Source organism: Dromaius novaehollandiae, chromosome 12 (assembly GCF_036370855.1).
Source record: "Dromaius novaehollandiae isolate bDroNov1 chromosome 12, bDroNov1.hap1, whole genome shotgun sequence".
NCBI lineage: Eukaryota > Metazoa > Chordata > Aves > Casuariiformes > Dromaiidae > Dromaius > Dromaius novaehollandiae.
Window position 1 is genome coordinate 7,420,041 of NC_088109.1, and position 21,255 is coordinate 7,441,295.

Below are 21,255 nucleotides of genomic sequence, written 5' to 3' on the forward strand. Positions count from 1 at the left end.
TGGGTTTTTTATTATATTTATTAGTAATTAAAGTAACTTTGCATGTGGTGAATCTGCAGTGAGTCATGAACTTTGGACTTCAGCAGCATGCAGGCACAAATGCCCTTTTTAATACCCATCCATAAACAAGTGTGACAGTTGGGAAAATAACATTTTGGTCTACTACAGCTTAAGTTACCACTGTTTATCTGTTAGAACTCTTAATTACACAGCAATTACAATTTCTAGTGCTAAATATCTTGATGGAATGCTGTATAGTGAATATAAATAGGAAAGCATTTTTCCATATGAACAGTTCCCATAGAAATTTTCAGTAGTGTGTAAATTGCATGTCACTTCATTCGCATAAACAAATTTAGTTTCATTACCAGCAAACAGCATGATTCTTTCATAACAGGCAGGTCAACATATGTGAAATAAATTGTGTTTTTAAATACAGCAAACAGATTAAGTATCTTAAACCATGAAAGTTGGATGCCGAGACTTCCTTTTGCTTTTGTAGATGTTTTAATGTAGCAGCTTGTTATTTTCAGCACTGTTTTTCTTGATCAGGATGGTATACAATGTAGAACTCATTAGCTGTTAATTCCTGATGCAGAGTAATGTATTTAGAAGCTTTCTTTGTCTGTGGGATCACAAATTTCTCTGTGAATTCACTTTTACTCATTTGCTGCTTCCCTTGTGCAGTCAGCACACTGTTAATAAATGCCAGTGCATATGTGTAGCAATTGTGGTCATGTTCTTCATACCTAAGAAAAATATCTCATTAAAAAGTGTTAGTACGTACTAATTCTTTAATTACTGTGTGTGGAGGAATATATTTTACTGAGCAACATAAAGGAGTACATGTTCTCCAAGAACTATTGCTACTTGCCTTTAATGCTGGTGCTTAAATATATTCTATATATAGCAGGTTGTACTTTCCAGCCAGGGATGCTGGAAACTCTGAACATAAAAAAAAAAAACTGCAGTCTTAAGGTTTTTACACATGTGCATGCGTAAATATATATATTTGGCTTTTGCCTTGCTAACCTTCAGTCTTTCAACTGATATATTGTTACTCTGTGATCCTGAAAACTTTCTGCAGCAGTAATATTATGTGCCACCACAAGCACTTCTTTCAGTGTGGCATTAACTTGGAAGCCTACTTAAAACCAAGTAAACTATATCACTAATATCTTGATAGAGTTGCTATACAGTGTTTCAGTCAAACTCCCCGTGTTAATAAGTGTGCAAACTGTGCAAGGACAGAAATATTAACTGAATGGGAGTAAGCATTTAAAATGTTTTTCTTGTCTTATTTTTTCTTTAATACCTGCATACAGCACTTAGATGTTCTCTCTTCACTGTCAGAATGTTTTTCAGATTCTCCTGACAATTTCATGTGGGTCACTAACAACTTCAGTAATTTATTCCATTCCCCCACCACAAAGTGCTGCTCTTTCCCTTGGTCCTGTATAATTGCATTTGATACAGACCTGGTCAGACTGCTGTCTGCCATCTGCCTAATCCTCAAGCTGCTTCTGTAATTGTCTCATTGTGTCATTTTCCCTGTTCTTCCTAGCCCTGTGACTCATTCCTTGCTTCATATTGTCCGTGGCTCCACGGTCTGTGTTAATACGGGAAATTTTGTAGAAGACTTGCATGTCAGCCCTGAGAATTTACAACATGTTTTTGCAAAATCTGGAGATTTGAGTCCAGTTAAGAGTTGCTCACTGCTCTCTTCAAAGCTTTTTTGGTATGTTGAATCTATTTGAAGTGACCTATGAGCTCCCATTTGGTAAGCAAGCTATTTGCTACAGTGTACTCACTTAACAAAAATAATTTATTAAAGCAAAATAACTGAGCAACCTCAAGAGACCATCATCTCTGTACAGTGTAAAACATCTGGGAATTCCATTGCAAAAAATGTTGGGTTCACTTCAGCTCAGTGTTGAGTCTGCAAAGCACTGCAGCATGTTCTGAAAATTTATGTATGTACAGTACATAAGTGCTTACTGAATCAGTGCCATGATGGAGCTGAGCAGATGTTTAACAAATAAATCTCATTTTTGTTTGCAGACTCGCTTTGTACTTATAATGCAAATGTCTCGATGTCTTGACAAGCAAAACCCAGTATCTTTCACTAATTTAAGATATTTCTGGTCATGGCTGTAGCTGCCGTTCTTTGCTGCCTTTAAATACCATCCTTCCAGTAAGCGAAAAGCAAACAAGAAAATTAGAATTAGGCTTGGCCCAAACCCAAAGGAGAGCTACAGGATTAGTTTAGCAGAGTTCCTGTCCCATTAAAAAAATAAACAGAGGACTTAAAATCTAAAAGGCTCAGTTTTCAGTACTTTGGTGGTCACTGTTCTATTTCTGAAGCAAGTAGGTTACTTTGTCAGGAGGTGGCAGACAGGGTATCTATGAACTGTCCTTTGCATCCAAGGGAAAAATCAAAGAAAGATACATACACCTATCCTCTTTTCTACCATTGCTTATTGCCATCAAATTAATTTTAATAATAACAAAGCACTGGCAATTGTAGAAGTGTCACAGATATTTGAAAAGACGAAGGGGATTTTTGTTCTGTAGACATCAAATTCTTGCATCTCCTGTTATTAGGGACATAACGTATTCTGAAATTTTATAGTCAAGCACATACAGAATTTCTAAAGCCAGCTTTGGGGTTTTTTTCCCTCTCTTTTATGTAAGATGCTATCTACTTCCATTAACATAAACACTTCATAGACCTGTACTCAGGCTGTTTTTTAAAAGTACTCTTACTAAGGAACAGTTGAAGAGCTGGTGTTTTCTTGGAGAGCAAGCTGCTTTGTCACCAGCAGGCTTAGTGATGTGGCAGCACGTTTCAGTGGGGCTGTGTAACTTGTAACACTGTCAACGGGCATCAACTTCAAGGAAAGCCAAAAAGAGAACTGAACGTTCTACTTGGAACATACCAGTTTAATTCAGAATCTGTGGAAGCTTTTCTCTATTTAACTAGCCAAACCAAAATGCTACAAACCACGTGGAAGAGCTCATCACTGACAACAAGCAAGGCATCTAGATGCAAGTTCTGGGCAAGAATCTCATCAATATGGTCAGGATTTCAGCCTTTAAATCCAAGTACACCTAAGACAGTTGAATTCTAGAACAAACAATTACAGAATTGCACCTGGATTTCTCTACTTCTGTAGCCTTTCTTAACAGAGCACATTTCTTAAAGGCTGTGCTTCAGTGAATTGATCTTTTTCCATGCAAAGTTATTTTGTTGCTGAAGAAAACTTCCCTAAAACATTCTCTTATTTTAAGGCTTCTACATTCCAGCAGGTGAGTTTAAGTTAGTTCCTACTTTAATGCTATTTTTCTGTTTAGCAAAGCCAGCGAATTTCAAAATTACTTAAGAGCTGTTTAGACTGCTTTGTTAGAAGTGCGCATTCTAACAAAGCAAGCCTCGGAGGATCCAAAACAGAATAACCTAATTATCATCCCAGACTAAATACTCCTATTAAATCCAGCTTTTAAGCAACCTACCTGTGCGGTAGCCAGGCCTCTCCTGCAGAAAATTCCTCTAGGAGCTTATCCCACTGGTGAAGAAGCCCAAACATGTCTGGTTGTACTAGTGGGATACTAATGCACTGTTCCCATCCAGTTTCATCTCTGTGAATGCCCTCTTCATCGTAATTATATACTAAGCCTGAAAATAAAGAGCAACAGATGGATATCCATTTTTCAGTGGTGAAAGCTGCTACTGATTTTCCATAATGCTGTTCTTATTTAGGCTAGTTATACCACAGCTTTCCAATCAGTGGCCTCTTCCTGCTACAGAGTAAAACTCAGCTTTTGGTTTTTTTAATCAAAGAACTGTTCACACTTTAACATTGTAGTTTCACATGTCTTTTGATAAGGAAGACAACTTAAGGACAGAAAGGCTTCTTTTTTAAAGAAGTAGACCAAAGTATACCATTTTTATATTAAATAAACACTCCCCGACATGTTTGCAATTGAGACATTGCAGGATGGACCTACTATATGAGAATGTGAGGGTAAATCAACTAGGAAGGGATTATGACCTGAGAATAGCGCCACTTTGTTGTTCAAGATGAGTAAGTTAGAAAACAGTACATAGCACAGAATAAAAAAATAAGTTCTTAGATATCAATATTGAAGATATTTATCCAGCACATAGACCAGGATACTATTTCTAGCATGACTTTTTTGTAACATTAAGGCTGTGTCTTGAGAATTGACAAAAACTGTGTTCAAGTGAAAATTTCCTGGGACTTCGTCTTCGTTAGAAGAGTAGGCTGCCGCGTTTTTATTTCTGTGTTCAGGAAATAGCAGCCAGCGGTGAATTCCATCCCGTGCAGCTACTCGGGAGAGAGGTGCCGCTGGGGAACCGTGGCACATGGCTTCGATTTGAAACTCTTCGCGCTCCCTGCTGCGAGGCATGCAGCATCGTGACTGAGATTTTTTGGTGTGTGAGTGATGCTCCTTTGAGGCCTGGAAGCTGGGCTCCCAGTTTGCGCACCTGCAGCAACGTGAGGCAGTGTGCCTTCTTCAGCAGCAAAGCAGCAGGTCACAGGGTGCTGCCGCGCGCAGTTCTAACAAGCTCCAAACGGCCCCTCAGCAACAGACCTGGCTGTGAAATAACCGTCGTGCAACGCGATCGCCTCTGAAGGCCGAGAGCGGCGATGCTAAATTGGGGATGCTCTAAATACAAGGTGTGGGAGCCGGGCAGCACGTAAGGCCACCAAGCACTTTTTACCGTTAGTGTTGGTTATTCCAACGTGAAGATCGGAGTTCCCGTCATAGCCTCTGAAAGAGAAAGAACGCTATTTTTGTGATTCCCGCCAAAAACGGCCTTAAAACATCTCCTTCTCAGAACAGCTGGTGCTTTCTGCGCTGTCTGGGCCTGAGGCGCAGAAAGATGGAGGGAGGGAAGGGGACAAAAATCTACGGCAGGCGCGGAAGGGCGCTTCCCGCGCAGGGCCGCTCCGGGCCCGGCCTCACGCACCCGAGGAAGGCGGCGGCCCCAGTGGGCCGCAGCAGGAAGGCGCCGCGCTGGCGGTGCCCGTGGCGGAAGGGGCTGGGGAGGCGCACGGGGACGGCGGGCAGCGCGGCGCCGCGCAGGGGGCAGCCGCAGGCGGGGCAGCGCTCGGGCGGGCGGCGGCAGAAGATGTCGGGGCCGCAGTGCCGCACGCGCACGATGGCCGCCTCTTCCGCCGCCGCCATGTTGCCGCCGCTCCGCCGCCGCCCCGGCCCGGCCGCGCGGCGCTCTAGCCCTCCTGTCCCGGCCAACCCAGCGCGCCGCCTCCCGGCCTCCGCTCGCTTCTATGGTTCAGGTGAGCGACGCTCTAGCCTGCCCTCGCCCGCCTCCGTGGCGCAGTACGTCAGGGAATAGCGTCCCCCTCCTCTAGCTCGCGAAGGGGTGGGGAGCGCGGCGGCCCCGGCCCCGCCTCGCGTTCTCCCGAGGCTGAGCGGAACCAAGAGCGCGCGGCGCGGGGAGCCGGCCGGGCGGCGGCGCCGGCGGGGCGGGGGGCGAAGATGAGCACGAAGGAGGTGACCTGCAGGTGAGCGCGGCCGGGCCGGGTCGGGCTGGGCTGGGCTGGGCCGGGCCCTTCCTCCCTTTCTCCCTTCCCCGGCGCTAGGGACGGGGCCGCTCGGGGCCTGCGGCTCACGGCGACGACAAGGTCACCGTCCCTCCCCTCCCTTCCCCACCTCCCCGGGGCCTCGGCGCTGCCCCCCGGCCCGGCGGGGGGGGCCGCGCCCTGCGGCCCCGCAGCGGGAGCGCGGTTTCCCCTTCGCGGACCCCCCCGAGCTCAGCAGCCGCTGTCAAAAGCTTGGTAACTGGCCAAGTGCGTCGGTGGGAAGCCGTGCGAGGCGGTGTCGGTGCGGTGCGGTGCGGTGCGGTGCGGTGCGCGCTGCTGTTCGGGGGCCCTGGCCGGGATGGCGGGTGCAGGGAGCTTTCCAGCTCCTCTGCGCGTCGTTTCCCGAGGGAGGATTTTCCTTCCGAGAGAGACCAAAGATCAGGTTTGAGCTGGAAGTGCTGTTCGAAGTTTCCTCTGGGAAGCAAACCAGTGGCATGCTAATTTTCACAAAACAGATGTCTGTGACCATAACTGCGTTTCCTGCAGGTATTATATGCAAGGAGTGTGTCGGGAGGGAAGCAAGTGTCTGTTCTCTCATGACTTATCTACAAGCAAGCCGTCTACTATCTGCAAATACTACCAGAAGGGACAGTGCGCCTATGGCACTCGGTGCAGGTAAGACCGTACTGCGGGGGGATGCTGAGTTCCTCAGAACTGGAAATAATAATTGTGTGCAGTAGGCCTTAAACTCTAGGGAATGAAAGATCAAGAAAGGATGAGACTTCTCAAATGACAAAAGGTATGAAACGATGTATTGAATAATGAGGGTTTTTTCCCTCTGCCAAAACCAGCCTATGAATGCAGTACAATCTGGCTCTATTTTAGCTTCATCAGTTATCTTACTCTGTAGAAATTAAACTTCAGGTTTCAAGTGTGTTTTCACCCAGTTCTTAGTAGTATTTTAAGAACTATTAAATGTTAAAAACAGAACCTTTGATGTGCACCTTTGCACAAATAATAATTGGTGGAATTGTTTACTTTTCGTATTATTGCAGTGGATGGGAGTGGGCAGTGTTTCAGAAGTGCTTTACTCAGTTGAAGCGACGTAGGTTATAGCCTTGTTCTTTCAGATCCGAATGCAGAATTTTAAGGACTTTCAGTTCTGTGTTAGAGCAAAGTGGTTTTATTTGCACACTGTCATGTTCTGTGGGAAAGCGGAACATGTGCCACACCCTTTCCCAAAGCCTTCTCCGTAAGATTCTTTGAGAAATACTCTAGTAAATACTAGATGTTAGCGAGTGTTGTTACATCCCATTAGAGATGAGCCACAGGGCAACTCATGATTCCTTCATGCAAAAATTCTCGTCACAGATGAGAAAGCTGTGTACATTCACCTGAGAAGAACAGGAGATCTCACAGCATCATGGTGTTTGCAGTGGCTTAGTTGTATGTTTTTGGATTGGGAGATTGAATGTTACTGTATTCTGTAAGTTCCTTTAGTTGCTCAAACTGAGTTAGTAGTTTATAATTCATCTGGGACCACAGAGTATGCTGACTGGGAAATAATGACAGCTGCAGAGCGTGCTAGTGTTTTACTCCAGTTTGTTGGTGTTCAGGGCACTTGTTGCGCGTAAGCTATTCATGTGTATGGCATACTTGTGGGCGCTACGTACAGGGCTAGAAACAAATATGGAGAATTCTCCTGCTCCCTTCAGAAATGTTCTAGGATTCAGGTACATCCACGGCTTTACTGGACCAGCCTTTGTATTGCACTGATTGCTTCTGTTCTATTGCTGGAGTGTATTTCCAGAGCTTTACTGGGTATTCTGAGTCCTTTCCTAGCCTGTGTTCAAATATTGCATCTTCTGCCTGGGGTGTGGGGGCATAAAGTTTGCGTTACTGCTTGCGAGGGGAACGCGAGCGATCACAAAGCGTCACTCGTTACTGCGCAGCGTTTTGATGTTGCTTCTTTGACAAACGTCAGCAAACCTGTTTGTGTGAGGGAATGACGAAGATCTAATTTAATATGCACATGAATAATATTCTTTCAGCCATGCTGCATGCCTCTGCAGAAGAAGATATAGGTGTGCTTTCAGAGGCGTCCATTTTCTTAGGTGTTTCAGGGAGACTGAGAAACCTTGTGGCCTGGCTTTGAAAGGGACTGAGCTGTTAAGTCAACTTCTTGTCAAAATAACCCTTTCTTAAGACAGCTATTCAGCTTGATTTTGTTAAATAAAGGCAAAGGTATTCAGCAGGGGCACTATCCATTTGCCCCGAGTTTAATTTTTGTACCGTTTATTCTGCCTCTCCCCTTCTGTAGATATGATCACACCAGGCTTCCTGCAGCGGGGGGCGCGGCGGGTCCTGTGCCGCCTCCCCTTTCGTCGGCAGCCCTGCCCAGTCCTCGCCCGGAGCACAGCGCGCCAGTGATCAAGAGCAGGCTGCACGAGACTGGCAAACGGGAAAAGAAGACGTTAGTGCTCAGGGACAGAAGTGAGTACTATGCTGATATTCCTGCCACTCATCTTTGATAGGAGCTAGGTAGTTTTCCACCTCTAATTAATCATAATTCACTGACAGCTAGAGAGGGGTGTAGTATGCCTTCCTGCTTCATGAGGCCCCTTTTCTCTAAAGACTCATGTCTGTCAGTAGCTTTTAATCACATCAGTTTTAACTGGCTGTTTTTTGACCTGGTGTTCCTTGAAAGACTTTTTTTCTTCAAGATTCCCTGCCCCTCAGATTTTTTTGTGGGTTTTGTTCTCAACGTGAAGGCATTTGAAATGGTGAGAAACTCAACGGCTTTATGCCACGGTATTGCCATGTGGGGGACTGAACTAGCACTTAGGAGCACAAGTGCAGATACATCCTTCCATGCCTGATGCCTCAGGGCAGGGGAGCCACGTCCCCCTGTTGCTAGCATGTCTGCGCGCTTTCCCCACCCTGTTCTCCCTATTACACTTGATGTGCCAGTTGCCCCGTGTGAATTTGGAGGATTTTTGTCCTATTTGTAAACAGAAGACAGCTAAAAAAACCTTAAAATCAGACTTTGCAGTGGGTAGTTTGATTGTAAATTGTAAATTTCTTATGGTTTGTGAGTGAAACGGGCCTAGAGATGAGAAAATTTCCTCTGAAGAAGAATTTTTTTTTTCAAACTGGCAATTACTAAAAAGAAAGTATGTGAAGCTTCATGTGTGGGTTTTATGCCTTGAATGGTTCATATTATGTTTCTGTTTCTTAAGATCTGTGTGGCTTGAATGAAGAGAAGCAGAAACCCAGTGCCACAAGTGATGTGGTATGTTGCAGTGACAAAAATGATAATCTGGAAGTGAAGCCCCATTCATATTTGGAAGCTATTTGCAGTGGACTGGAAGATCCGGTAGCTGGGAGTTCCTGTGTCGATGGAGAGCAATTATGCCCTTACGCTGCAGCAGGAGCGTGCCACTTTGGAGATCGCTGCCTCTACCTCCATGGAGATGTGTGTGAAATATGTGGCTTGCAAGTACTTCACCCTTTCGACCAAGAGCAGAGGAAGGCTCATGAGATGGTAACGATCACGTGAAATCAGTGTGAAATCTGTGTTGTATGCTAGACCTGGTTTGCTTGCTCTGAAGTCCAAAGATGTGTTCTGCAGAGTAGCCTGTTATTCCAAATGGCTTTTTTTTTTTTTTTTTTTGAGGTATAAAATGATTCTGAGAGAGGCCTGTTCAAGCCTCTGGGACTTGGACACATTGGTGACAGTGGTGCAGATACCCTTTCACAGCAGTGTCTCTTTTTCTCCCTTTTATCCTCATGGGAATCTTGTGTCCAGCTGTCTCCAAAACACCCTAAAAGTCAGTCTAGAAAATATCTTCTGTAGTTTACCAGATGTCTCAATGGTGTGTTACATATAGCGGGGGGAGGAATTCAGGAGGGCTGGTGCTTTCAGGGAGATCATCCTGCCAGTCTCCTGAGTTACCTCTTCAGATGTCCCAGCTTGGCGTGGCTGCTTTCAGGGCAGCGTAAAGGAAGAACAAACTGAACGGAGCATAGAGATTACGGAGCTGAATTTGAGGTAGGAAGGCTGGGTAAGGAATTCGTCGAGTGAAGATGGGCTCGAGAGTCTGTTTTTTTCTCTGCTTGTCTTCCTGATTTGGGTCAGGGCTGATGAACAAGAGTTTTCAAGACAGAGGAAAAGGCCAGAAGCTTTAGTGGTAAATTGTAATTGTACAGAGCCTGGAGTAGAATCTAAGGGGTCTAAATCTCGGCTCTTGTGCTGTCAGCAAATACTTGCAGCACATGCAGTGGTAGGAGTGCTCACTTCTCCCTGGGGCTCGTTGATACCTGGCACGGTATCCTGTCACCGTTGCTGTCTTTTGGTCAGCTCTGGAAGCAGAGATGCATGTAGGGTGAGAAGGTGCAAGCACCAAAATGCAGCTGTTAATGTGGAGTTATTTTGTGTAGTTTCTTTAAAGTCTGTTAAATTTATGTTACTTGTCAAGTCCTGAGAATGTTGAAAAGCAAGAGTTAGAACTGTGCAAGTATTGCCACCAGCTCACCTAATAGTGCTGTGGAGGTAAACTGATTATTGACTGTCACTACTTGGATACTGTGAATGCTCTAGGAAAGCCAATAAAAAGAGACTGTAATTTCTTACTTAGGGTAAAGCTCCTATAGTATCTGGTGAATGAGGAGTGCAGCCTTATGCTAAACAGAGTTACATCTTGAACACGGCAGCCATGCTGGATCCTGAATAGATAGTTCCTGGGGGTAGATGAAGCATCTTGTGTGTTCTTTGGCACCGTTCTTTGGCAGAGATGCAGGAATGGAGCAAAAACAAGGGCATTCAGGCAGCCTTATTTCTGATATTTCTGAAGCTGAGGAGGATGTTGGAGGACTGGAATATATGATCAGGCTTAATGTTCTTTAAACTTTATTATGATGAAGGGTGGGAATGATATTCTTAATGTTCTTTGTTTTTCCTTTAATACACTCCTTTCATAGACACTTTCTTTGCAAGGCTCAGGCTGGTATATGGACCATAGTAACCAGTTAAATCTCTCCTGTGACAGATGTGTATGGCAGCATTTGAGCATGAGATGGAGAAGGCCTTTGCCTTTCAGGCAAGTCAGGACAAAGTGTGCAGCATTTGCATGGAAGTGGTGTATGAAAAGCCGTCAGCCTCTGAGAGGAGGTTTGGGATTCTTTCCAACTGTAATCACACCTACTGTTTGTCCTGCATCCGGCAGTGGAGATGTGCCAAGCAGTTCGAGAATCCCATCATAAAGTAAGTTCAGGTTAACCAGACTGTTCTTTCTGTGGCCTGTGTGAGTGAGATGGACTCACCTGTGTGCTCTGACTTTGTCTGGAAATAAATCTGGTCGTAAGAGATTCTGTAGCTGTAAGTATTAGCCATTAATAAGATCTGAGCTCAAAAAAATCCCGGTTCCAAGTGCTGGAAAGTTGCAAGACCTTAGAGTATGGCTATGCAAAGAACTAGTTTCAAGACCGGGTTGGATGTATCGAGTATTCTTTGGTAACAATTCATGTGTATGGTGCTGTCTTGTAACACACGTGAAGAGGCCGCCCTTTTGTGACTTACTCCCCTCTCATTACACTGATGATGGGGAAAGTGCATGCACGTGGCTTGTGAGGTAGCTGGGGCCTTGTTAACTCGTCCCTTGCCTGCTCCACAGTAACCTGTTTGCAAAAATAATAACTTTTTTCTATATGCTTATCTACTGGATTTTCTCAAAATTATAGCTTATTCAAGCTAAATGTCCTGTTAATCACACGTTTGTGTGTATGTGACTCAATGCCTTTGTCTTCTAGCGATATAAAATGTATTCCAAACATGCTCCTCTTCAGATGAGAAATAGGGGGCATTTTAAAAGTCCAGTTAGGGCAATTTCCTTTTTTGAATACCTCTCAGAAAACTTGCTGTAGTTACAAGTACCCTGAGGCAAAAGCTGGAAATACTTTCAGTCCTTTGCCAAAATAGACTTTTTGTCACAACCTTCATAAATTTCATTGAAGTGAAAGTTGGCTTGTTAGGACATAGCCTCTACTGGAGTAAAGCGGCTGGGGGACTGGTACTGAGACCTTTTGCCTACAGTAGCAGCTATGACTTTTTTCAGAAACAGTGCCCTTGAGTCAGATTTGAGTATGGATTAGATCCAAATACAAGTTTTTAAAACCGGTTTTTACATTTCTTCAAAATAGCGAGCATCCCAGCCTTTGCAAAGCTACCCTAAAGGAGGGACTTGAATTCCCTGTGAAAGCGCTGCCTGCTGAGAGAAAAGGCGTTTTACAGGACTTACTGGAGCTGGGGAGGGAGCCTTAAAACCTTTCCCAAGCTTGTTGAGGTATCAGAAGTTGCGTATTTGATTCATGATCTAGTTTCTAATGCACAAATCCATCTCATAAAACCACTAAATGAACAACTAATCAGTGCTGGTAGAAGTCAGATCACATTTCAGTGGGCTTAGAGACCCTCCATTTCTGTTAGTCATTTGGTTTGGCTTGCCTCTGTGTCGGAGCTGCAGCACTTGCATAATAGTTAACTAATACGGTTTATTTCTGAGTACTGGGACTCTTTAGCCGTATTTGTTTGAGAAATGCCTATTACTTCTGTTCAAATCTTGAAACAAATGCGGGCTAGTGCAAGCCAGACTGCTCTGAATTGGATCATTTCAATTGAAACTTTTTTTTTATTATTATTATTTTTTTCTTTTTTTAAGAAGAAGGCGTGCATATGCACTGTACCGGTCTGTGAAACATTACCTGAAGCTTCAGTGTGACAACTCCTTTCCCTGTCAGCCAGGAAACTGCTGGTTTTTGGCTAACTTATTAAGGAATATGCCCTCTCAGAAGGTAACAGAGCATTGCCTATTTGTCTTGATCCATTTAGGTCTTGTCCAGAGTGCCGTGTGATATCAGAGTTTGTCATTCCTAGTGCATATTGGGTGGAAGACCAGGAGAAGAAAAACAAGCTGATTGAAGCATTTAAGCAGGGAATGGGGTAAGATCATTAATTATACAAATACTATTTATACTGTCCTTAAGATACTCTAAGACTTAGTCAATCAAAATGCATATATTTTTAAAAGTTCTTTACACAATTATGAACCATTCTACAGAACTGATCTCTGTTGAGGCGCACCGTTTTTGTTGAGGCGCACCGTTTTTGTTGAGGCGCACCGTTTTTGTTGAGGCGCACCGTTTTTATTTAACTTTGCAATTACATGCAAAGTTCTGTCAAAGGTCTGTCATTGTTATAGATCAGAAGTTATTCTAATCTACTGTGGTCTGAAATGTTGAGGCTATTTCAGTCCACTTACTGAAGCTGGATTTACGTGTTTTCTACTGTCTGGAATGCCAGGCTCTTCTGTAACTAAGCAAAACAAATACAGAAGGAAATACAATTTTTATGCTGGTCCCTTGAAATATAGGCTAATACTTCATAGAGCTTTTGTAATGTCTGCTGAAAATGGAGAAAAGTATTACATTAATTTTCTTTATTGCCTAATAAAGATCTGCTGGGTTATTGGAGCATTGGAAAGTTCTGCTAAAGGATAGTTTTAAAATGGCGTTGCAAATCTCTGCTTGCCTGGACTATGTAAGGGTTATTTAGATCACAAGGCAGTAAAATACTATTACTTCTCTCATTGCCCACTACTTTTAATGGTAAACAAGTAGGGTTTTTTTTGTGTGTGTGCTTGAACTGAGCATGTCACGACTGCTTTGCACAGGTTGTGTGGCTTTATTCTATGATGTGCGCTAACCCTTTAAACAGGCTATTTGGAGTGCCTCTTACAGAACAAATATGCATAGCTTAAATCTGTGCACAGCTGTTGTCACTAGCTTTTAAGCTTCTTGGAAAGCTTGAAGTTTCTAAAGTTACATTATAACCTAGCAGAAAAATTGCTGAAAGCATTATTACACCAGTAAATGTTAATTCAGCCTTGTTTTATCTTATATTTAGGGGAAATATTTGAATAGTATCACTTACTCTAAACTGAGGATCTTTGGGTACTGTTTATTTCCAATATCCCACCCCTCTTGTGTTCTTGTTGTAAATTATTAAGGACTTTGCAAGTAATGGTTTTCGTGTTCAAAGTTTAGTGCGGTTTTAAAATGTTCTATTGTTCTAAATGTGCATGTTCTAAATAAGGTAATTTTTTTTGTTGTTTTATTAGAATAGTGATGTTGGGTAGTGTTACAAGTTGGATTTTTGGCTCTCATCAAACTCTTGTATAAAAGAGGGAATTAGGATACGTGAAGGGGTTTTTTGTTTAAGTGTAATAACACACTGTGTTGTATGCACAATTTTTGGGGCCTGATTTCTTTATGAATAGATCTACTGGCAGTCAGTTTAACTTGATGATGTGGCATTACATGGAATGAAAAATATGCTAATAAAAATGTTCATTACAGGGGAGTTGAGCTAAAAGCAGGGGTGAGTCTCGCATTCTGATTCAGTAATGTGAGTGTTGGCTTTTCAACAGTGCCAATTACTAAACTCGCAAAAATTAAAAATGCAACTTCATTTAAAAACATGCTTGTGTGCTCTGTTGAAGCTGTAGACTGAATACGATCAAAGCAAAACGTCTGCTTCCAAATGGGGTTGCTAAGACTTGCAACGTCGCTACCTGAAAGAACAAAACATGGCACTCTCTTGTAACCATGATTCTTACTTCTCTCACCTAAGTACGGGAAACGCAGTACCTTTCCCTCCTGTTTTTGCTCAGTGTGGCATTATCGATCTCCACCTTCTCTCTAGTTTGATTATCTTCCTCTCCTGCGGGTATGCCCTAGCCCTGCTGAGTGCTGAGCACTGGGCTGCAGCTCAGGGCTGGGTGGCAGCTCTGGCTGCCCTGAGCACCCAGGACCGACTGGGTGCTGCCGTGGGTCCCTGGGCCTGCCCGTGGGGCTTGGCTGGGCCGCGCAGCCCCAGCACCTCCCCCTGTATTTGACTGGACTGTAATGAAGTTGAGTACTGGCAATACTTATACTCAAAATGTCTTAGTTAAGCATGGTTTGGACTGCTTGCAGGTGAGTGGAAGGCCAAGCCATAAATTCTCATGTTTCACAGGCTTAGCAGTATTTCTGTTGCATTTGACCACGACTGCTATTATAATGAAAACACTCCTTTGCCAGCAGAATTTGTAGAAAGTGGTTAGGAATGTTTAGGTAGGAGGCTGTTCAGGAAACGTCAGACCTAGAAAGCTGGGCGTCACCACTTCTGGTCTAAACCAAGATCAGTTCATTTTGCTTTTAATGCACTGCCTCTTTCTGTTGTTGAGCTTTCTTGTTCATTTAGTTGCTATTTGACAGACTGTATCTAGGTCTGAAGAATCACTTTCACCACTACTTATGTATTAAGGTTACAAATTAAATAGTGGTTTATCTGTAGTTTCCTCTTCTTTTTCATTGTAGAACAATTCATGAATCTTGCCCCCAAAGTACAGTTATAAAAGGACATTGCATGATTAGGAACACCTTTATAAAAACTGTCAAACAGCCGAACAGCTTAGTTGAAGAATAAAGCTGATTGATAGAAACTTCAATTAACAAATTAAGAGTATTGTCCCAGCACTTCCAAGGAGACAGTGAGAGGAACTGGTTCATAAAAGTGAACTGGTAGAAAGTATAGGGGAGGAATGCTAGAAAAATAGCAAAATAGCTTTGTTCATCATGATGAAAATGCATCTCTGGGCAGGATAGATGGCATTCTTTAAGCAGCTGTGTTCTAAGAATTTTAGACGTATTCCCTTGTTCATCTTTAATTATCTTTACCATTTATTTTGACTGCTATCTGGGAATAGTAGAGCAAAACTCTTAGTGTGTTAATAGGAGCAGTTCCTTGCATCACTAAGTGAGGACAAGATAAGCAGCTATGAAGATACACCTGAGCAGAGGGAGCATGAACTGTATTTACTTTCTTATTACCTGAAGGTATAATTCTCTCTTCTGATCAAATCAGGAAAAAAGCTTGCAAGTACTTTGAACAAGGAAAGGGAACTTGCCCATTTGGAGGAAAGTGTCTTTACCTTCATGCTTATCCAGATGGCAGGCGAGCTGAACCTGAAAAACCAAGGAAACAGCTCAGCTCCGAGGGGACTGTGCGGGTAAGGGAATACTCAAGTCAACTGTAATTAAAAACACTCTTAGAATATAAAGTGGTACTTCTCTAAGTCTGTGTTTTATATGAAACATTTAAGAAGTTAAGAAAACTTCTCTCAACTTTTCTCGAAGCAAAGGTTTTTTTTTTTTCTTTTTTCTTATTATGACAGGGGGGCATTACCTTTCATTTAATAGCAAAAAATTGGTATGTTTTTTGCTTTTAAACCAGTCCTAATTGCAAACTTTTCTTCAAAGGAATTCCACAGTTAGAGCTTTCACCTATAGCATTAAAAACTAATCTCATTTAACTGCATACAGCTGTCAGTATGAATGACCAGCTAAAAATGGTTAAAGGCATTTCAAATATTCGCTATTGGTTGGCCACTGTTCTGAATGATCAAGGCTGGCCTAATACTGTAAGAGTAGTTAAATACAGTTCATTGACATTAGTTTAGGTCAAAGTAGCTATTATTCACATTGTAACATTAAAGAGAGTGGTTCTCACCTTGAACTTAAAATTTAACTGCAAGAAATATTGTGGAGGGTGTTAGTGAATACTAGCACAAACCCAGCTTTTGAGTCTTAACTCCAGACATGACTTTTTTTTTTTTTTAATGAAGCAATAAGACTGATACGGGAAAGTATTTTGATTAAACTCTGACACGCACTGGTTCCTGCTAAATCAGATTTTCTTCTATTCCAGTTTTTCAATTCTGTTCGCCTCTGGGACTTTATTGAAGACAGAGAAAGTAGGACTGTGTCCAGTGCAGATGATGAAGTAACAGAACTTGGAGAACTTTTCATGCATCTTTCTGGGGCTGATGAAGATTCTGCTACTTCTCAATAAAAAGATCTAAAGGTGCTTTCTTGTATAGTAATCTAGCTATCCATTTACTTTTTACAGCACAGATGGAATGAATGTGCCCTGTGGTTTACTTGTGGAGTCCTGGTAAATCTTTCAGATAACCTTTAAAAGTTATCCTAGAATTTTTGTTGCCCTACAAAAACTAAACTGACTGCATGGAAAAATCCCTTAATCCCACAAGGGTTCTCTCTTTCTTTGGCCTAATGTGCTGTCTTGTAAGTTGAGTGGTAGTGTAAATACAGCTCCTCTCTTACCCTTTAAAGCTTAAGCTGTTAAAAAGTTGTTGCTAAATCTGTTTTGGGTTGGCTTTTTTGTATATTTTTCCTTCCTAAGTCAACTAGTGTATATCTAGGAAAATCCACTAGGAATAATGGTCAGTGTAGCTTTTTCTTTCTTCAACAGGAGGTTTGAAAACCTAATACATTATACCTCAAAGTACCTAGAGTTTAAGGAAAAAAAAAAAAAAGCTTACTGTATTCTTACAGTGAGTAATTCAGTAATGGGGCCTGGCTGTCAAAGACTGTGAATTTGGGTCCTACCATTGTTTTATCTTAATTGTTTTATCTTAATTAGGTGGATATAGAGAGGAAGTGTCCCTTAGAGCATCTGTTGTAAAGCAAATACAGTAATACCAACACTGGAAGCACACCATACAGCAAAATTAAGTTACAACACAGATTGGATTTTTAAAAGTACAGAATGGGAATAAGTAACTCTCAATATTAATTGCAACAGTAATACTTCAATTTTTTTTCAGTTTAATGAGTTTGAATGTATTTAATGTGAAGGAAAACATTGGTTTGGGTTAAATGAAGTAGCCAAAATTAAATGAAGTAACCAAACTATTTTCTGAGCTCCTTACATCAATGATCTTTTAGTTTGCAACTGTACAAAATAAATCATTTCAGTTACAGGAGAAGCAATTAGTTTTTTACTATTGCTTATCATAATTGTGTGGCTGGTAGATGCTTAGGCTTTTCCTTTTCTATGTATTTGTAACATATTAAGGTATCTGTTTTTCTGAAACTATGATATATTACTACAATAAATAGCTCTATTTCCATGTATCCCCAGTCACAAGCAGCAGGCACCTTAATAGACGTCTTAATAGATGACAGGTAAAGGTTCAATTATTGCCTAAATAAGTAACTTCTAGCATAGCTGCACCATAGCTTTTTGCACAGACTGTCTCCAGTGCTCTCTGTCCTAGTCTTACTTCCACTTTTGGCAGCTGGCTACCTTCCAGTGTAACAGTTCCTGAGTCGGGCTCTGATTCCTTCTGCTGATTTGCCTTTTTCAATTAAGGACAAAATTAAAGGTGCAGGAGGGTAGATATTAAAGCACATCTCTTCTGAGACAGCTTTTGTCCCATGTTACTGAATTGTTTTTCAGTTTGAAACTTTTACTCTATGTTTGTGTTGCAGAAGCCTTGAGCTTCATTTAAGCTTTGGCTTTTAATTATGCTTTGAGCAAGAGCAATTTGATTGTGAAATCTGATATAGTAAGTTAGTTCTGTTTAAGTCATTTATGTTAATTTTGCAATTAAAACTAAAAATTCAGTCTGGACAAAAGCTTAAATGCCTACTGAATAATATAGCATTGGAACAATTGACAAGCTCTGTACTGGCTTTTTTCAAGCCAGTTCAGCGTGCAATCTTAAAATCAAGTAGAAGGGCAATTTAACTGATATTTAGAGGATGAGACTGCATGCCTGGAAAGGTTGCTTGTCTGCACAGGGCATGTTTCTAGCCTCTTAACAACTTAGCCTCCTTGCTGAAGCTTGTTTCTAGCCTCTTAACAACTTAGCCTCCTTGCTGAAGCTTGTTTCTAGCATGTTCCTGCACATTTGTTTCAGAAGAGATTAATATTTCCAGTAACAAACTGGGGTGTGGGTGTAAAGCACCCAATGGAGAGCATGTTCTTTACCTTACAGCTAAACAGGATATTTTTGATTTACTTTACCCTGAGGAGAGACATAAACCAGGTAACAATGCTTAGAAAACTGAAACCTTTTAAATTCTTAGTTTTAACAGCTTTCATCTATTTAAGTTGACATCACATACTGGTCAAAATTAATCTTCTTCCTCTTATCAAAAATATTTAAAGAGATACATAACCTACTTTAAAAGTTGAGATAATGGTTTTTGGAATTCAGAGTAAAGTGTTTTCCGATTCCCTTTTCTTCCTTTTAAAATATTTTCTTATTAAAATGACGGTAAAGTGAGATATAAATGAAGTTTAGAGAGGGTTGCAATTAAAAATTATATCTAGACTCTTTGTCCTCAGATTAAATGTTAGGCCAAACCTTAGTACAAAATTAGATGAAGGGCAGAATATTAACCCCTAGGTAGTAATTGACTGTGACCATAAAATTTTTGTGCTAAAAGAACTACATTGAGAAAACTGTGTTCATATAGTTGTGATTTAATAATAATCTTGATATTTTAAGTACCTTTCAGGTTTAATTTGCTTGATTGCTTGAAGTTCTTCTATTCCCTTTCATAACAGCTTTGTGCTTTTTTTTTTTTTTTTCTTTCCTCTTGCTGCAAATTAAGAAGCTGAAATAACTATTTTGACTCTGTTGAAGGCAGTTGGGAATTGCCTATGTAAGTGGACAAAATTCACAGTAGCCATCTCCACTTTGCCTAACAAATGTTAGGCAGTAGTCTAGACTCAGATGACAGTGGTTACAGACATCATTTCTATTCACTCATTAGACTTCAGCAACATATTAGGGTAGCAGCCCCATACACAGAGAAGCACATAAAATCCCAAGAATGGAAACTTGGCTTCCATTCTTTCCCTAGTGAACATACTTAAACAGAATGCTATTAAACAAAAGTTCTTAAATTAAACCACCTATTTTTTGTGATCTGCAGAGTTCAGGCATGACAAAACATTCACTTCTAGCTAAGTAAAAAACAGACTTGTGGAAGATGAAAGGCAGAGCAAAAACAGTGCAGTTAAATAGCTTGAAAGTACATTAATATGCATATTTTAAAATGAGCAGATGCTGCTGTAAGGTTATGATAGTAGAATAAGAACCATTTTGTAATGAAAGTGATTGGAAACATATGTTGTCATATCAAGTGTGATTTTACAGGAAACTGCTAATATCTAACCTAGTAACTTTGAAAAACTCAGAAAAGGACATTCTGAATACTTTTTTAAAAGTTAGATATATATGAGTTACTACATTAAATGATGACATTGAATCTTAAACCTAAAATTTAATTTATTTTATTAAAATAAGATAATCAGAGGAACCTTGGCTTACAATAAATGCATTTTCTCAGGAGCAATAAAAACAAAATTAAAACCCAAATCAGCAAGAAAAACTGCATATGCTCAGTTTCCTCTTGATAGTGCATCTCTCTGACGACAGCTTCAGATGGGATGAAGACTATGCTCATTTTGCAGAAGTATACTGATAATGTTAATTAGCTTCTCCTCAGCCACAAAAGCCCATCTTTCCGCACTTACCACCTCATTGGGCTGCAAAAAACAAGTCAATAGTACCAAAATAAGCTGCTTAAGTTACTGAAGATGACCATAGCAAGACTGGCTAGCTTCCTTCTCTGAGCAGTACAGTTTAGAATATATTCCATTCCTTTGCAAGAGTTTTTCTTCTATGTGCAAAACTATTGCAAAACTATTGTGTGTTGAATTAGCATTTTAACTTATTTCATTGGCTTGATGAAAGCTCTTAGGCAGGAGCTGATTTCCAGAAAGTTTTTTCCTCTTCCCTCAGTCTTGTTTGCAGATACCATTTCAGGCAAAACTCCCCCAACTTAAAGTGGCATATGGCATGGAGCAATCAAAGAGCACCATAATGCATTATCTTTCCTCAAATGCCAAGTCAAGCCATCCTTGCTATAAAAATACCAATTTATCAACAGATTCAAATCAATCCAGAAACACTGCCAAAGAAACATCCATCTCTTCCGTGTATGGGAAAAATAAGGCTCAAGTGCATCTATTAAAAAAATAGTAATAGATCTCTTGATTATAGTCTGTTAACTCTATCCCAGTAAAAGAAACGGTAGAAAAAGGCAATGTGGAGCTATGTCCCTGCAGGATAAGAACTGCAGAAATCCTTAGCAGCTTGTTCTTAGAACTGGGATGCAGATAATCCTGCTGGCACTGATCCTGTACACTGAGGCATTAAAAGCAACTTCCATTATTCCTGTTCCTTTCCCATACTAGGGAGAACAAGGAGAGCATGATCCTAAAAAACAGGTAGTCTTGTAGATGTTAATGTGCAAGAATTTATGTCCTCTGTGTGGGCTGCACGATGCAGAGATGGTTCAGAAGCGCTCCGGTTGATTTTGGGTAACGAATGTTGCAACAATTCAATGGAAGACAGTATCTGAGGAAAACAAAAATGGAAGAAAAAAAAAAAAGCCTTGTTACAAACAGCTACTTGAAAAGTCTTTTTAGTCTTGAATCTTCATTATTTGTGGCTTTAAGCGTTTCGTAAGAGTAGCAGTACGCTATTTGGAGGCATTTAAAACTATTCCAGCAGTATGCCAGTTTGAACAATCAAACTGCCATGTCGTTGCTAGGAGGAGTCTCATCTAGTTTTAGAGGACAGAAGAATACTTCTAACCTACACCATGATCAATCAGCAAGCATCTGTACAAGTCTCCAGGACAGTGACAGGGAAAGAATTGCACAATCTGCCCAAAAGACTTACTGTTTAGGCAAAAAAAATTTAGA

The 21,255-nt window shown here is 41.3% G+C and overlaps 3 protein-coding genes across 9 annotated transcripts in view; 1 reads left to right on the forward strand and 2 right to left on the reverse strand.

Moving 5' to 3' along the window:
- Positions 1-5,339, reverse strand: MKRN2OS (MKRN2 opposite strand). Its single transcript, XM_026099566.2, has 4 exons — positions 4,997-5,339; positions 4,748-4,797; positions 3,514-3,676; positions 1-749 (listed from the first exon to the last, which is right to left on the reverse strand). Exons 1-4 carry the CDS (start codon positions 5,212-5,214, stop codon positions 530-532), a joined length of 651 nt encoding a protein of 216 aa, XP_025955351.1. The 5' UTR covers positions 5,215-5,339; the 3' UTR covers positions 1-529.
- Positions 5,304-21,255, forward strand: part of MKRN2 (makorin ring finger protein 2) — a 23,988-nt gene continuing 8,036 nt past the window's right edge. For 2 of the 4 annotated variants that reach the window (XM_064518843.1, XM_026099528.2), the window contains exons 1-8: positions 5,390-5,552; positions 6,117-6,245; positions 7,891-8,063; positions 8,810-9,114; positions 10,619-10,833; positions 12,457-12,567; positions 15,532-15,676; positions 16,375-16,530. In XM_064518843.1, the coding sequence (XP_064374913.1) occupies positions 5,527-5,552; positions 6,117-6,245; positions 7,891-8,063; positions 8,810-9,114; positions 10,619-10,833; positions 12,457-12,567; positions 15,532-15,676; positions 16,375-16,518 (1,248 nt within the window). In that variant the 5' untranslated portion in view covers positions 5,390-5,526 and the 3' untranslated portion in view covers positions 16,519-16,530. Of the gene's footprint in view, positions 5,325-5,389; positions 5,553-6,116; positions 6,246-7,890; positions 8,064-8,809; positions 9,115-10,618; positions 10,834-12,456; positions 12,568-15,531; positions 15,677-16,374; positions 16,534-21,255 lie in introns of those variants that run through there. The other 2 variants (XM_026099531.2, XM_026099527.2) reach the window with 2 other exon arrangements.
- Positions 19,761-21,255, reverse strand: part of RAF1 (Raf-1 proto-oncogene, serine/threonine kinase) — an 81,754-nt gene continuing 80,259 nt past the window's right edge. For all 4 annotated transcript variants that reach the window (XM_026099525.2, XM_064518839.1, XM_064518838.1 and 1 more), the window contains one exon: positions 19,761-20,905. In XM_026099525.2, coding sequence (XP_025955310.1) covers positions 20,765-20,905 — 141 coding nt within the window. In that variant the 3' untranslated portion in view covers positions 19,761-20,764. The remainder of the gene's footprint in view (positions 20,906-21,255) is intronic.

Excerpts from the sequence above, each read along its gene's own strand:
- MKRN2OS (XM_026099566.2), bottom strand. The coding sequence starts at position 5,214 with ATGGCGGCGGCGGAAGAGGCGGCCATCGTGCGCGTGCGGCACTGCGGC. Across the intron at positions 4,798-4,996 it reads GGGGCCGCCGCCTTCCTCGG|AGGCTATGACGGGAACTCCG; the intron begins GTGCGTGAGGCC and ends TTTCTCTTTCAG. Across the intron at positions 750-3,513 it reads GAGGCCTGGCTACCGCACAG|GTATGAAGAACATGACCACA; the intron begins GTAGGTTGCTTA and ends TATTTTTCTTAG.